At 37.6% G+C, this 16791-nt stretch overlaps 2 protein-coding genes across 2 annotated transcripts in view; one reads left to right on the top strand and one right to left on the bottom strand.

Annotated features, from left to right (window-relative positions):
- Positions 1 to 16791, bottom strand: part of cenpp (centromere protein P) — a 53404-nt gene that overhangs the window by 31963 nt on the left and 4650 nt on the right. The window contains exon 6 of the mRNA XM_056758094.1: positions 13901 to 13997. Coding sequence (XP_056614072.1) covers positions 13901 to 13997 — 97 coding nt within the window. The remainder of the gene's footprint in view (positions 1 to 13900; positions 13998 to 16791) is intronic.
- On the top strand, positions 6563 to 13136 carry ogna (osteoglycin, paralog a). Its single transcript, XM_056758095.1, has 6 exons — positions 6563 to 6860; positions 9108 to 9162; positions 9286 to 9450; positions 10490 to 10692; positions 10843 to 10935; positions 11127 to 13136. Exons 1-6 carry the CDS (start codon positions 6708 to 6710, stop codon positions 11295 to 11297), a joined length of 840 nt encoding a protein of 279 aa, XP_056614073.1. The 5' UTR covers positions 6563 to 6707; the 3' UTR covers positions 11298 to 13136.

The raw sequence follows: 16791 nt of genomic DNA, 5'->3' as shown, positions 1-16791 counted from the left end.
AGGTTGGCTTGATCTGCTTCTGCCACGTCTTGCATACCGGCGTCTCCAAAAAACTCACAACAGGTTTGGGTCTCAACGGCCCATAAAACCACCTGAGAGATTTGGACGAGCACATCTCTGTGCTGTTTTGATAACAGCTTAACCAATGATGTTCCTCCTGACAGTCAAGGTTTATTCACTTGTGATGAATCAATCAGTCTACAATAAAAACAGGTCCCCAAAGACTGTTTTATTAAAATTCTCAGATCAGAGTAAATTCAAAACACATTTTTACTAAGACAGAAGCCACCCACCTACTTTCAACAAACTTTCATCCCTCAACAAATCTGCCAAAATGCATTTATCCAAAACAAAAAGCGTCTGCCTGACATAGTACGGCTTTTGTTTTGTTCACCTGTCATCCCCGTCCTCACAAAATAGCCTGAAAGAGCCACTGGGGACATTTCGTTTTCAAGCCGCAGTAGCGTTCACGCTGTGAAAGTTCCTGACAGAATGAGTGCCGAGGCTTCTGTCTGGCCAACTCAGAAAAAACACTGTAGACGGCTCACAGGAGACCATTTGTGGTTTTACTCCGATACAGTACAAGCTCTGGAAAAAGTAATCGTGTTACTGAGAGCCGCCATGAAGCGAGCTAGAAACGTCTAAAACTATTTAACTGAAACCACTTAATTATTGCCAATGGGTTTTTGGTTATTTACGCCAACTCTTCCACCTCAAAACATGTTATTATTATAAACATACTGTACACACCCATTACAATTTTGTTTACTTATTTCTAATATACTGGAACCTATAAGGATATATAGGAAATATATATAAAATAAAAACATCTGCGCTGTCTGTCTGAAACCTTGTATCTCCATTTTCATGGTTTTTTTGCCACAAATCATTATTATTAGTCATCCTTTATGTTTTTCTGTCTTTGTGTATTTACAAAAAAGTATTCAAAAGTGCTTGTCAACTTTGACAACACAGTATTGAATCATTTAATAACAAAACAGCAAATGTGGACATCTGAGGTTTAGGAACTACAGCGACAATGATTATAGAAACGGTGTCCAAAAAGTGCCTGGCCTTCGTTTTGTGGGTTACATTTTTACAGTCTAAATCAATATTATTATAGTTTACTTAACATTTCTGTTCATTGAAATTATCCGTAGAAATATAAATTGTATAAATGTAATTTAGATGACTCTCAGAATGTCATTATAATGTTGATGTCTTCCCCTGGATATACTGTGATACGATACCAGTCAAGAATGAGAAAACATTGGTATAACTGGCTTTTTAATAGTTTGTATTGTTTATGTATGTATTATGTCTTGCTCATAGACTTGTCCACAACTGGACGATTATGGCGCGCGTTTAACGCCGATGTTTAATGCCGCCTGACTAAACAAAGGACGCCAATTTGTGTGTGCACACCGACATGCATGTTGTAAAAGCGTCATTTAAAAAAAACGTCATTTTTGGTTTGACGCGCCACATAAAAAACTGGCCGACCAATGAGATTTCTGCTTTTGTTCATGTGCTTGGAGCTGCTGAAGTTACAGTAAAACTTGACTTGGTGGCGCTCAAGCACAAACGGTCTTGCCGAGCACACATTGCCCAACTTGTTTACCATAGTGAAAATCGCTTGGGTATGAACGTCGAAAAACGTCTCGAAAAACTGCTGGGGATTAGCGCAAATGTCTTTAGTGTCTGGAACATTTTTCACCTGCAATTCAATAGCAATATAAAAAAATGTGTGTATATACTAGTGGTGGGCCGTTAACGGCGTTAACGGCGTTAACGCAGTGAGACTTTTATCGCGCGTTAAAAAAATTGTCGCCGTTAATCTATTCTCAAAGTTGGATTGGGAGCTGGGTCTATACTACGCAAGCTATGATGACTTTCACCTTGATATTTTAGCGCGGATGTATACCAACTTAACTGCACTGTACGGAGCGATAACGAGATTTTTCAACTCGCGTGATTCGCGGAAGCAGAAGCCGCCTCATCATCTCATAAGCAGGGCTTCATTCGCGCGATTCGCGCAGCAAGTAGGTCTATTGGCTCTTTGCATTAACATATAAATCACTCGCGCTTGACACGCCATTCGCGTTTGGTCTGAACACAACATAACGTTACTGTGAAATTACCACATCAGACGTGACGTGCTAACATGGATGCAGCTATGAAGCCGCCGGGTTTGCTTCAGGGAATATTAATTTCAAAAAAGCTTCCCAATGGAAACATCGACAAGACTAAGGTTGTTTGCACCTTGTGCAATGCGGAATTGGTTTAAAAAAAAAACACTTTCTCTCAACAGGTAGTGGTCTAGCTTTAGTTAAAATCAGTAACTTTGTATTGAGATCTAATGTATTATGGCTCCTGTATGACATATCGCTTGTTGCTCCCTCACTCTTTGTAAGTCGCTTTGGATAAAAGCGTCTGCTAAATGACTAAATGTAAATGTACTGTAGGAGCTCTTCCAGTCTCAAGTACCACCTAAACGCAAAGAATCCCTTAGCTAATGCGGAAGTAAACACAAGTTCATTTTCCATCCATCCATTTTCTACCGCTTATCCGAACTACCTCGGGTCACGGGGAGCCTGCGCCTATCTCAGGAGTCACAAGTTCATCTTATTGAACATAATTTAATTTTCATCACCAATTATCTTAGTAGAACAGCTTTCTCAAGCAGTTTGTGATGCATTTTGGAAACAGGAGATGAGCCCCTGGTCTAACGCGCCACCTGGCTTTAGACATCCGTTCTCAAAGACTTACTTTTAGTCATTATTTGGGTAGCACACATTCTGAATGCCTTCGGCAGAATTCAAATGAGCCATTTTAATCTAGATTAATCTAGATTAATTTTGGAATTAATCTAGATTAATCTAGATTAAAAAAATTAATCTATGCCCACCACTAGTATATACCATAAAATGAAGAAAGCACACGAATTAACATGAAAACCAGAGATATAAAAATGCAAAAGCTAATTGAAAAAAAAACGAATCCTAACGTGAATGACATTTGGCCGTTCTTTCCAGAGATGTGTCTAGTAACATCAGTCTCATCTCGACCCAAAAGAAGAATCAGATTGGACCAGATCTGCCAGACCAGAATGCAACCAAACGCTAACAGAATCAATTCCGCAACAAAAAGGCAGATTTCAAATTCTTCAAAAGCCTCCGAGACCACTTTAGTGGCTAATTTAGTGATTTTGCAGGCTGTATATACTCACAAAGCGGCTTGATTTGGATTTGGGTTGCCGACATGAAAACGAACAGGTGAAGTCAAGTCTCAACACTTCATAATGTGAATAGCTGCCATTTGTTAGTATTCCTATTAATCCTCTGCTTCTTTTGGCTGGGAGTCTATGACAGCCTTATAAACCCTAGAGAGGAAAGTTGTGAAATCTGGCACACTTGTTAAATTTGGTCGAAAAGAGCTTTGACCGCCCTTGGGGTCTTATGCTTAACTCTTGTAGCGCCACAATTTCCCTTAATTTCTTATGAAAGGTCTTGGATCGTTTTGTTCGGTAGCGTTGCCAGTTTACATCATAACTGTGACCACACTTTGTTTTTACAAAAGTGAAGGAACATATTACATCCAAAATAAATGTGTTTCTTTTATCGTATGGGAGAGTCCAAGGTGGTTGTTTATGTTTAGAAATGAAAAAACTTAAGTAAATAATAATACTGGGCCAGTTAAACGCTGAGTCACGGCGCTCACTTTCAACAAAGTGAAACCCCACGGAGATAATTCGTTCCAGACATTACCTCAAAACACAACACTAAACAAACAACAACAACTATTTTTCAATTTCTTCTGATTTCTGTCTTGAAAAACTAAGTTAAATGAAATGTAGATGTACAACACTGATCATTTTTACTGCAAAATTATAGAATAATTCTTATATTTACAGTTTTCTTCATTTTGATGATGAAGATGATGATGAAGTCTGTAGCCGAGAAGACAATAAGGCTAAAGGTTTAAAATCTAATGCTGCTAATCTTGCATTTCAGGCTGCTTAAATCAATCACACAATGTTTTATGTTTGCTTCTTTTATTTTTTCTCTTTCAGATCGGTCCGAGGCAGGACCAGCTGTCTTCAGCCCCCACAAACCAGCCTGAAGCCTGCCAGACAAAGCCAGGCAATCTCAAGCTGTGACCCAGTGCCCAAGCAAACTTGCACCCCCAAATGAACATTGCACAAATAAAACATATTAAAGAAAACATTTGTCAAACAAACAAGCTATCGCCTTGCAAACAGCTAAACTTACCCATTGCTTTTAATTATATTGATTATTGTAGGTTTTTACATTTTAATTGTGGTAATTATCTTAGAAGTATACAAAGCTCATGAAACTTTTTTACACCGAAGTACCCGTTAAACTGGTAATTTAAACAATTAAATAATCGTATAATTAGGCTAGAAAAGAAAATACTTTATTAATGTTATGAAAATAAGAAATCGCATTGGAATCTATTTTTAGATTTGTTATACTAAAAGAAAGAAAACTCGTAATCTTCAAATTTTTCTATATTCCTTGTCAGTCATCATAAAGGTAAAGCGTACACAGAACTTCACATATCTCAAAACTTGCGCACACGAACTGAGACCTGTCGTGAGATTTGATCGTAGCAACCACTCATGTCCAGATTGATCAATGCCAATTTTTGCGTGGAAACGTTTACCGTACGCACAGTTTAGGGTTGTGCACTCGTTTCATAACCCACTCTCTAAATAGTTTTTTTTCCAAGTACTGCTGAACATATGTTTTTCCATCACAATGCCTATAAGGATGGGTTTATGCTACAGTTGCACCAATATATTGGCCAATAGTCGGATTGGTTGATAAAGCAACTTTTCCCACCAACAGCTATCTACCGATAGCTTGAAGGAGTCAAATCATATGGCTAAGAAAAATATTATCGTTTGTTTAAGATGTAATACAATGTTTATACACGATTTAAGTTTCAAAAACGTTGTATTTTCCACATACCATGCATGTTTGTATCTCTTCTTTGCCCCGCTTCTCTGAAACGTGTGGATTTTTTACAAAGCTCATCGCTCTGAAAAGCGAGGTGTGCTTTGATTGGCCAGTTAACCAGAGCGTAGTGATTGGTCGAATACTGCAAGCATGTGACGGAAATGTAACGCTTCTTACCATATTTGGAACATAAGGTTCCAAAGCAATTATGCTGACAGGTACGCCCACCTTACTTGCGTATACATTTGGGCGGTCTTAGTCAAGTCATATCAGGAACTGACATAGATTTGTGGGGGGGTGGTTACACAAGGTTACACTTTATCCTGTCTTTTCACTTTGATATTCAAGATTATTAGTCAGTATATGAATTAATCATATTCAGAAAGATAAGATATATACATTTAATCTTCTGAATCAGTTTTGGCAGATTTCACTTTGCATCTAACAAAAAAATTCATTTATTTCCCCATTTCGGGCCAGTAGCTCACATTTTTTGGGTTTTGGGATATTCAGAACAACAGTTTTTCAAATTTATGAGTAATATGAGGTCTTAAAACAGTCGAGTGTTAAAAAAGCATGAATTACTACAGAAGGTCTACAATACCAAGACCAAAACCCACAAGACATTCCGAAGAGACATTTATTGAAATAACCGTCTACTTTATAAAAGCAACAACATTTTTATCTGAAATCTGTGTCGAAGCTCCTGTTCTATTTTGTCTGCAGATTTGAATCCGTTCAATATTACGAAATATCGATGAACAAGAACAAATCCCAGACATTAGAATAAGAGAACCTCTGGTTCTTTAGTTTACAAGAATAACGTTCAAATAACTAAATCGAAGTAAAGTGGTGAAACAAAAACAACCCGATGGGGAATGTACTACAGAGGACTATCATTGCTAGAACGATTCTGAGCATTTGGCTTATTTCCCGGTACAGTAAATTTTTACAGGTTGGTATAATTGCTAACACACCTGTATTGCTATCCTCTGTGGCCTCATTTCCACTTCGTGTTTATTTGGAGCGGCCCGGGGCCTCTTTCATCTGGTCTTGAAGTGCAAAAAGCAGTCACATGTTTCTTATTAAACCCGTTTTCCCTCACCTTAATCTTCAACTGTCGGCTTTATAGTTTCACCGTTATAATCAACAAAGTTTTATTTGTTTTCAGTCAGATGTGTCTAGGCGAACCTGTAAAATATACGAAGAAGTTGCTGGAAAAACAAAAAACGCTGAGACCGTCTGAAAATGATTAATCGCCCCTTGACCAAGATGGATGACAACAATCAAAGAATTTTGGAATTCGGCTTCTGCGAGTTATGCCACACTTTTGTCTTTTCCCTGCCCTTCTGAGATATTTACATCTAAATTAGAAAAGAGTGAAAACAGACGTGCCAGCTCGAATTCTTTCAACATCAACATACAATAAATTCTGAGCAAAAGCTCCACAGTCTTGTGCTTCGTTCTCTCAAATGAAAGGAGTTTTTTTTCCAAGTCGACCGCAAACACGGCCAACCGCTGCAGGCGATGCTGCGGTCTGCTCGGCTGGGAATGCGAAGGGTTAAGGTCTGTTCCATAAACTCCCACTTAAGGATCTCCTCTGGCAGCCTGTGGTGGGGCTTAAAATCCTGATTTGACAGATCACATTTTACACACAGGCACTGAGAAAACAGCCAAGCGCTCTGCTCTTTCACAACAGAACACGTCCTCGAGTCTTGAGATACAATGGGGACGAGGTTGATGATGTTTATTTCGGCGGTCGTATTGGCATCGTGGGTGCTTTCAGCATATGGTGCACACTATCACGCTCACGTCGACCGCAAACAATGGGAAGTAGCACGTAATGATGAAATCAATGGAGTGGCAAGGAGAAATAAGGTAAACTTTGTTTATATCTTCTGCAAAAGCTGACAGAACCGAATCTTCAGCGAGTATTTATGCGATTCTATTTTGTGTGTTGCTTGTCGTGTTTGATGCAATTCAAGAAAGTTATTTTTAATTGAGTTTAATTATAGAAATTTAAATACTATATGATGCCTTGTAACCAAGATGTAAGACACCTTCAAAATCTAATTGTTCTAGTTTTTTTTATTTAAACCTGCAATAAACATTCAATAGTTTAACTAAACAGGATGACATATGAAATTAAATCAACATTATCATTTTGCTAAATAGTCAGTTCTGAGATCCTTTAAAGCACAGTTTTTAAAAAATAACCAAACATTATTATCAATACAAAACTGTCAAACAGATCCCAAGAATGCAATATTAAATTAAACTCCTATTTCAATAATGTAAATAGCAAAACAAAACATCTCGTTTATAACTTAAACGACGTTTAACAGTTATTATCTATAAAGCTATTCCAACAAACACTATGTATTGAGAGTCCATTCCAAAGGAAAGACGGATCCGGCAGCTGTCCGGCGCCGTGTAGACGCTCTCTGATTAGTCAGCAGTCTGTGCTGGAGGAGTTCCCTCAAGGCTTTAGCTCTCCCACCCACAGCTCCACACCAACTCATAAGGTCAGACACTGACAGGGTGATTTAACACATGCCTGGAGACACACACAAGTCAGGACAGACCCCAAGAGCGCTGCCCGAACGAGCCGAAAGAGCTTACAGTATTTTGTGCCAGAGATGTTAAAGGGATACTTCACCCAAAAAACATTTATTCACTCTCATGTAGGTCCAAACCTGTATTTGACTCTTTTTTCAGTGAAACACAAAAGAAGATATTTTTCGAGTTTTGTCTTGATACAATGGAAGTCAATGGGGGTCCGTGTTGTTTGGTTCCCAACGTTCTTCAAAACTTATTTTGTGTTCTCCAGGTTTGGAATGACATGAAGGTGAATAAATGATGACAGAATTTCCATATTGGGTGGAACTATCCCTTTAATATTTCATTCTTCAGTCAACATTTACTCACCTTCAACCTTTCTAACTTTACTCATTCCACCAAACACCAAAGGAGAAATTTTCAAGCTGGAAAAGTATACTTAATAATGTCTGTATCACTTTTGGGTTGGGTAAGTAATGTTACTACTGAAAAAGTTATTAATTACTAGTTACTAATTACATATTCAATAATGTAATTAGATTACTGTACAAATTACTCTCTCCAAAAAGTAATTTATTACTTATTAGTAGTTACTTTCTATATCCTACAATAACCTTAATTAGAATCGATTCAAGGAAGGACATAAAACGGCGTATTTAATTCAGATAAATAATAAATAACTAAATAAATTTTGTTATTAACTGACAAAAGTATGCACATATGGGAAGGATACATTAAAGCTTACATTTTAAAGCTACACTTATAATTTTTATGTCTTTCCACTATTGAATATATTACACAGTATTTAACCCTAACCATACAGACATCAGAAGAAACTGTAATTAAATTAAAGGTAAAATAAGAGTAATCCCTTACTTTACTTTTTCAAAGGAAAAGTAATTCAATTAAAGTAGCTTATTACTTAGTAAATGTGAAATTGCTGGATTGTGTCAATCCACAGTTGAGTAAAATATGAACAAACCCAACCATTGGGTAAATGAGAGATCAAGCGAATGAAAAATATCTATATTTGACCCAAACATGGGATAAAACAACCCATCATTTGTTTGTAGAGTGTAGATTTTGGCCTGAACGCATGAGATGGACCACCTTTACTGTACTTTTGTATCATGTTTAGAGAACAAACTTAATGATTGAAGAAAGAGTAACCAGCAAAGACTTCTTAATGTCTTCTTCTGTGACCCACAGAACACACTTGTGAGTGAGGACAAAACACCATTTACAAGCACCTGTCATTGCTACTGACTGGACATAGGAACATAAACATCTATCTGTAATTATTATTTTATGTCTGACAACAGAAACATTAAATATATAAAAAACAACATTGGCTTGATTAGGCATTCAGTTGCGTTCAGCAAACGCAAGCACAGCGTGATGACGTCACGAACAAGCGCAAGCTCTGGTTGGGTGTGTAAAACAATGACAGAATTAAACTTCCTTTAACGTATCCCGAGGAATGCGAGGGATATAAGGGATATAATAATGATTGAAGAATTGGTCTTGTAAACCAAAAAAGTAACAACCATTGTGATCATTTCACAGAGAGCAACAGATGACGAGGACTCCTCCACAGTCTCACCTGTTGGGGACGCATCAGGTAAAGAACTATTGACTTTAGACTCGAAAAATAATGAGCGATCACCTCTTTATCAATGTTGAGTGTAAAGTAAAAGCATTAAATAAGAATGCGTCAGCTTTGAAACACGTCTACATCTTCCAGACCTTCCGACATGCCTGCTGTGTGTGTGTCTAATTGGATCGGTCTACTGTGAGGAGGTCGACCCAGATATGACATCAGTGCCGGCTCTGCCCAAAGAGACAAACTATCTCTACGCCCGGTACAACAAGATAAAAAAGATCACAGCCAAAGATTTTGGAGATATTGGTGAGTCCATCCTGACTTGACCTTGCGATCTACCTTTTTCTAAATCTTCTTCAATGATTTCTGGACTGGATAAGGGATTACAGTCAAAGAGTCTGTTACAGATATAAACCAGACTTCTTGTCTAAAATGTTTCCAAATGTCAGAGACACAAAAATATGAATTTCAATGTGATTGTGAGTTCTTGTGTAGACATTGTGAACGTTGTGGTTCATAAATTTCATCAAAGCATGTGTGCGCTGACAAAAACTTGGACATGTGGTAAACTACTTTGTCTGCAGAAGGCTGTGTTGTCTGTGGATGTAGTCTGTGTATAAAAAACATTTTGTTTAAAAAAACACCATATCTTCCCATAAACCAAAAAAGAACACAGATCACCTCACCAAACAAGCATTCGCATGTCTTCCTAGTTTGTTTTCTAGTCGATTTGTTACAAATCGTCCGTTTCCAAACATGCTTTTTATTAGGAAATACAAAATTTTGGCCCTGAAAGTGTCAGACACGTGTTTTGTCCATCATTAGAACAGCTGCACACGTTTTATATCGGGTTTGTGGAGTAGAGAAAACGCATTAAATATTCACACAACCATTTGCTAACTTATCCTTACATTGCAAACAGATAACAAAACGTGAATAGTATTCATTCACTAAAGAGACGGGGTGTAGTTACGAGCTTTACTCAAAATGAGGTCTAAAAATCAAGTTGAAATACTCTTTGTTCTACTTTTAATCGGTTAAATATCTGCAAAACCTACAGAAACGTTAAGGGTAAACAATAATAAAGATTTAAAAAAAAACATGGTGATGAAATATAGATTAGATATGCATACGATATAATAATAAGTAATTCAATAGAAAGTCACATTAGCATAAAATTACGAAACTCAACAATGACAGGATGATATCAAATGTACAACAAGAATCCTAAAAGTAACAAAACAGAACCCAAGATGTTAGCAAAGTTGCATCTAGATATCTGGAATGTGATGCAAAACAATCCAGCAACGTATTCATTTAATGCTCTTCTGTACATCTCCTGTAGTGACTTTGAAGAGAATCGACTTCACTGGAAACCTCATTTCTGAGATTGAGGACGGCGCCTTCGCAAAGCTCACCATGCTAGAAGAGCTCTCGCTAGCTGAAAACGCTCTGGTCAAGCTACCGATGCTCCCTGGGAAATTAAGCTCATTCAATGCCAATCACAACAGACTGAAGACCAAAGGCGTCAAGGCGAACGCGTTCAAGGTAAAGAAGCACAAACGTTTCACAGATCCTGATTGAAAACTGTACCACACAATAGACACCGTTTCGTTGTCGTTTCTTGTCTTGTCTAGATGTTTTGCCTACTATCACTTTTCTTGCGCTCCAAATCCTGACCAACTTCTTTTCTTGCAGAAATTAAACAAACTGATCAACCTTTATCTTGCTCACAATGAACTGGAGGCCGTTCCTGCCATCCCGGAGAGCGTCCGCACGCTTCACCTTCAGGTTAGATGGTTACAAATGCTTTGCATGCTCACATTTAGAGACAATCCACCTAACAAAGTAAAAAAATCCCTGACCTTCAGAACTTCGGAAAAATTGCATTCAATTCCTATGCTTTTCAATTGTATACAATACCTGTTTGTCTAAGCCAGCGGTAAACGTCTCGAAATGAATCTCATTCTGGTTTTATACAGAACAACAACATTTCAACAGTGACTGTGGACACCTTCTGCAAAAGTAACAACACCTACTACATTCGACCCAACATGAATGAGATTCGCATGGACGGAAACCCAATCGTCCTCGCCCAATACCCCAACAGTTTCACATGCCTGCCGTCTCTGCCGATCGGGCGATACCAATGAAAACAGAACCGAAGGTGAAACGCAAGACGTCCTGGATATCTAAAGAATCTGACTTGAACCATGACGGAAAAGTCATTCAGTCTCCTGGTGCCTGTGAAAAATTGAGTGTACGGCAGGGTTACGCCAAGAGATTTTTTTGTACTATACGTATCCCATTATGTAACAGCTGCCAGACACGTTTTATAAGCCATTTGATCTTCTCTCGAATATCTTCATACGCATTGTAAATAAACCCTGGAGGCTGCTGCTTAGTAAAATGTGACTTCATAACAAATTGCAGTCAAGCTTCTAATATTCCTCAGAACTCTGTGAATTTCAGACACGTGTACGGTTTAAAATGTCTTTCTTTGGCTGAAATAAGTAGCCTGTTAAGTTAATCCGAGGGTGAGGAAGCTATTTTAAGTTTGGTACTGCAAGGATCCACAGCTGGTCTTCCTGACTTCCCTTCTCTGAACTGTCTGAATAATATTTATGTACTTTTTGTAATTACTACTTGTGTGCGAATCAAACCTGAATAGACTGTACAGTAAAACATTGTATGAAATCAACACGCTATGTTCGCTGTAGGTGTTCAAATACACGTTTTTCTAAAAACCTGGTTGTGACTTGTCTTTTACAACAGCAACGTTAGATTAAGACTTGACTAAAATCTCTATAAAACACCAAAACAACCGTCTGCAGTTCAATGAAACAGTGAAGCAATTGCGAATCAATCAAACCTAAAAAGATTATGCACGCAGAAAGCTCTGGAAAAACAGGGCTTATAAACGTTCCATGTTGCGTTCCAAATTGGCAGCCGTTACAGTACGATGGTCCAAGCAAATAATATGAATGTTTTCCATACTGCCTCTAAAGGCTTTATTCCCAAACTTTCACTGCTGCTGGAATTTGTTCCCAGTCCGGCATTCCTCAATCTCAGCAACTTTTCTCATTCTTATGAAGTCTACAGACTGGGTGTGGGGTCCGTGATGAGTGAATGTTAAAAAGTCTGGTCCAACTGACCCTTAAAAACAATTTTAGGCTTAGACCCTTACAGTTAAGAGTTACGAGGTGAAAACACCATTTTTACAATAAAAAGTATATTATTTACAACTCACCTAGACCCAATTATTCGTTTGTATCAGAGCTCCGTTCACACCCACGTTCTAGTGTCACTTCTCCTTCATGCCCGGTTCAGACCACACAAATTCATGTTGATTCGTAACCGCAATGGGAAGCAAGATTCTATCATTTAACAGTGTGTCCACAACGTTGAGAATCATGACAAAAAGACGGAAGTGATTTATCAACCCGGCAATTACTGTTATTAGTGATGCAACGATTGCAATTTTCTTGGCCGATTCGGGTTTACGATTTTATTGTAAGTGAAGCCTGCCGATTCCGATTTTTGCAGATTCTGATTTTCTATCCACAACCTATAATTGACAGTATATAAAATCCATTTTTATTTTACTTCAATGCACATTTTTCATAATAACAAACTTAATTGTCAGAAGAAAAATTATTGAGCATTCCAATTTCCCCAAATTTCGCTAAATTTACATTTAGTCATTTAGCAGACGCTTGTATCCAAGTTGGGTAAACAATGGAAGCAATTGGGTCAAACATGAGGACAACAAAAAGCATAAGAGCAATAAAAACATGTCTCACAAAGCCTACTACAGTGTACAGAGGCAAGTTTAGTTTATCAAGCTTAAGTAAGCATGCATTTTTTTTTATATTGTAGAAAAGATAGAAATCAGAAATGATCAGTCAGGTGCAGATGTGGAGGAGGAGATGTTTTTTCAGCCGATTCTTAAAGATTGCGACAGAATCTGCTGATCTTGTAGCAGCAGGCAGATCATTCCACAAGTGTGGAACCGATCCAGAGAAGGTTCGTGAGAGCCTTCTCAAAGCGTTCTCAAAGCTTCTTAAATTACAGGATCTTCTCTTAAATTGAAGAACTTTGTGACTGAATAGAAGTACAAATAATAAATACAACTATACAAATGTCACTTATATGACCCTTTTCTCTTTTGTAGTCGTCTCACAAAAGTCTAAGATTACAAGCCTATGAATAAAATAGTACTTTAACTTTATTCTTTTCTGTTCCCGTTTCATGAAACTAACATTGTTTTATTTTCTGAAATGTAAAATAAATTGTCTTTATCTTGGGTCTGTAGTATTAAAAGACGTGGGTTGCTTCATTTTAGCTGCAACTTCAATAAAAAGTTATAAATCTTATGAATGAATTTTACTCTAAAGATTTATATGTATCTTCACATTTCTTGTGTAAGTAAAGAACTGAGTTGTTTACATGTTCTTGGCAGAATTGAGTGTACTGTACAGAAGATCGGTTTGGAGTCGGCAAGATGCGAGACTGACCGGCCGGGCACCGGTCCCGGCAGATCATGCGAGAAAACGGCCGATTCTCTGGCCGGTGCACCTCTAGGGATTAGCATCAGCACAAATCATTCATTCTATGAAAAGACAGCTACTACATAACATAGCGCTTTAGCAGTCAGTCGCTGCTCTTTCCCTTTTCATGACATCACACACCTCATTAAAGATAACAACCCATGATTGGTCAAGTAGCAATGTGTAGTCTGGCACGTTTCTTTTACCTGAAAGTGTTGAAACGTTCGCTGTCTCTCCTCACACCTCTCAGAGAACGTGCTCAAGGTCCTAAAGAACAAGAGAAGATCTTTCGTGTCTTCCACCCTGAAAACAAAAGACACCAAACTACCATCACAGAACACTCAACATTGTGTTGCTTTTCTTGGTTCATTACACAAAGCTATCTTAATAGATTTAGACAAGTCTCAAGATTAAGTAAATAAATAAAAACATTACGGTGAAGTTAAATTAAGGATAGATCATCGATTATAAAAGGATAAACTGTGTGTTTGCGTTTAATCCTCTTTATAGGCTGACGTTATGTGACATTTCGAGATTTTCCATAGATTTACCAGGGGCCCAAAAACTGTGGCAAAGGACACAACTTTCCATGATTCTCGAGTCTCATCTGAAAGGCCGATGTTGTAATGAGTGATGGAAAAATGGTAAGTCTCTCGAAACTGAATGGAGCCCCTCCAAGAGTAAAGACAGCAGCCGAAATTGCAAGACTGGAGTAAAGTTTCCCTTAAAGTATCTAAACAACAGGCAATTAATGTACGCCTTTCCATTTAGTTTGTTCCTTTCTTGGATGTGGGTAAGCTGAAAGTTTACAAACATTAATCAGGCAAGCGGTTTGACTGACGTTTAAATGAAACCACAGACAAATTACCCTTAACGGCGGACATCATTTTGTACCGTGGGCAATTTCCACCGTATGAGATTTTAGATTTGTTGATGGAGAACCTTAAATCTGAAAAAGTCATTTGGAAGTAGGTTTCCCTAAAAAGCTAAATGCAAAATAACGTTTGAGACTAAACATATTCAACAGAATGCCAGGATCATTTTATGGGCCAACACTCGGCTGTTTTTGTTTTTCGCTTTTCTCTGGTTATGCCACAGAGGACCAGCAGAAATGTACCATTTAATCTGGATTAATGCCAGTCGTATACTCCAGCTGCTTATTTAGCTATAGTATGTTTAAATTTTGTTCAAAGCTTAAAAGGTCCATTGTGTAATTTTTAGGAGGATATATTGACAGAAATGCAATATACTGTAATATACATAACTATGTCTTCAGAGGTGTATAAACGCCCTTACATAATAAAGTGTTGTATTTTTATTACCTTAGAATGAGATATTTCTATCTACATACACATGGGTCCCCGTACATGGAATTCACCATGTTGTTTCTACAGTAGCCCTTAAGGGACAAACTGCTCTACAGAGCGTGGTTCGTAAATATGTTATCTCCTTCGACAAAAAAGCCAAAACATGACGACATCTTAGTCCTGTGTCAGCCACCTTAGTGCTTCTTAAGAGAGGGGGTGGAGTGAGCTGCAGGTGCAATTCGCAACCTTACTGCTAGATGTCGCTAAATCTCATACACTGGACCTTAAAAAACTCTGTTGCTGAAAATCGAGATGTCAACAAACAAGCAAAACAAACTTGTTAACAATTTCACGGCAACAAAATTTTACATTATTTATTTTCACAATCTTTCCATTCCAATTTGAGTTTTTGCAACTTTTAATGTTGGCACTGTTATACGGTAGGGGGCGCCGTAACACATCTACAGATACAAAACAATCGAATACTCATGATCTTTTAAACATAGTTTCTTGAATTCTTTTTGATATATTAAATGTTTATATATTCACATTACAAATTGATAAAACAAACATTCGAGGGTCTATGAGCATTTTTTACAACGATAACTTTGCGAAAGTTCACAAGCGAAAGTTGTACGATCGCAGATCTTCAAATTCAAGTTTATAAAAATACATTTATTTTCAGGTACCCTACTGAACAAAGACTGAAACACATCTACTAGGCATTAGAGTAATAATAGTAATCTAACAAGCTCAAGGTTTTAGCACTATAAACCGTCTCCGCAGACATGTCTGAATCTACCTGACCGCAAGAACGCTCAAAAAATGATTTCTACATGGAACATAATGGATTTAAAATGCTTCTTCCTGAAATGCAGAGACAACACAGACGTATGCAAGAATCATTATCTCCAGTATTTTTCCGACTTCTCGTGCCAGGACAGACTCTCAGACCAGACAATATGATCCAGATGTACATTCAGCGACCAGGATTTGGCTGTACTTTAGAAAAGGTCCCAAACAAATCCCCGCCAAAACAGCAGCGAGGGAGAGGAATACCTCTGACTGTAATTTGTCATCTCGGCCAGAAATTCCTGTGACTAAGTGGAACTGTAGGAGATATCTCATAGTCATGTCTTTAGAAAAATAACAACGGTGAACACTTTATGGCAAACGCCCACCATATTAGTGGTTCAAAATACTGTGTTTAAAGGAACGATCACCCAATAATAAAACTCATTATTATTCATTATTTACTCGTGTGGATCCACACCCATTTGCTTGTTGTTTCAGATCTAAAACTTCACAGATTTTTTTCTTTCAACCATTTCATGAAGATCAAATTAAGAAGGAACACCATGAAAGCTGCATACATACTGAAAGCATTGTATAGGAAGCAGTCCAAAATTTAAGTCTTCTTTCATATAAACATATATCCAGACAAATCTGTGGCTTAGTCAAAAAAAAAAATAGTGTTCTACACAAAATGGTAATGTTAAAAACATTCTGTGAAATATAACCTAGATCTCTTCAATATTGACTGGATAAAGTCATGTCAAAGATTTAAATCTCAGTTTCTCTCAATTTTAGTATTCAAGATGTTAGAAATGACAATCTAATCATATCACAATTTACTATTTCACACATTTTAATGCTGCTGCTCCTCATCTCATAATGTTCATAATCACAGATTATTTGATTTAAACCTGGATTTCACAGAATATGTCTTGAAAATAAAATCTTGAAAACATCCACTCGGTGTTCTACTGAATTGGACCTGAATTGGGAAC

Source organism: Triplophysa dalaica, chromosome 10 (assembly GCF_015846415.1).
Source record: "Triplophysa dalaica isolate WHDGS20190420 chromosome 10, ASM1584641v1, whole genome shotgun sequence".
In the NCBI taxonomy this organism is placed as follows: Eukaryota; Metazoa; Chordata; class Actinopteri; order Cypriniformes; family Nemacheilidae; genus Triplophysa; species Triplophysa dalaica.
Note: the sequence above shows the minus strand (reverse complement) of the source record. Positions and strands in the feature narration are given on the sequence as shown.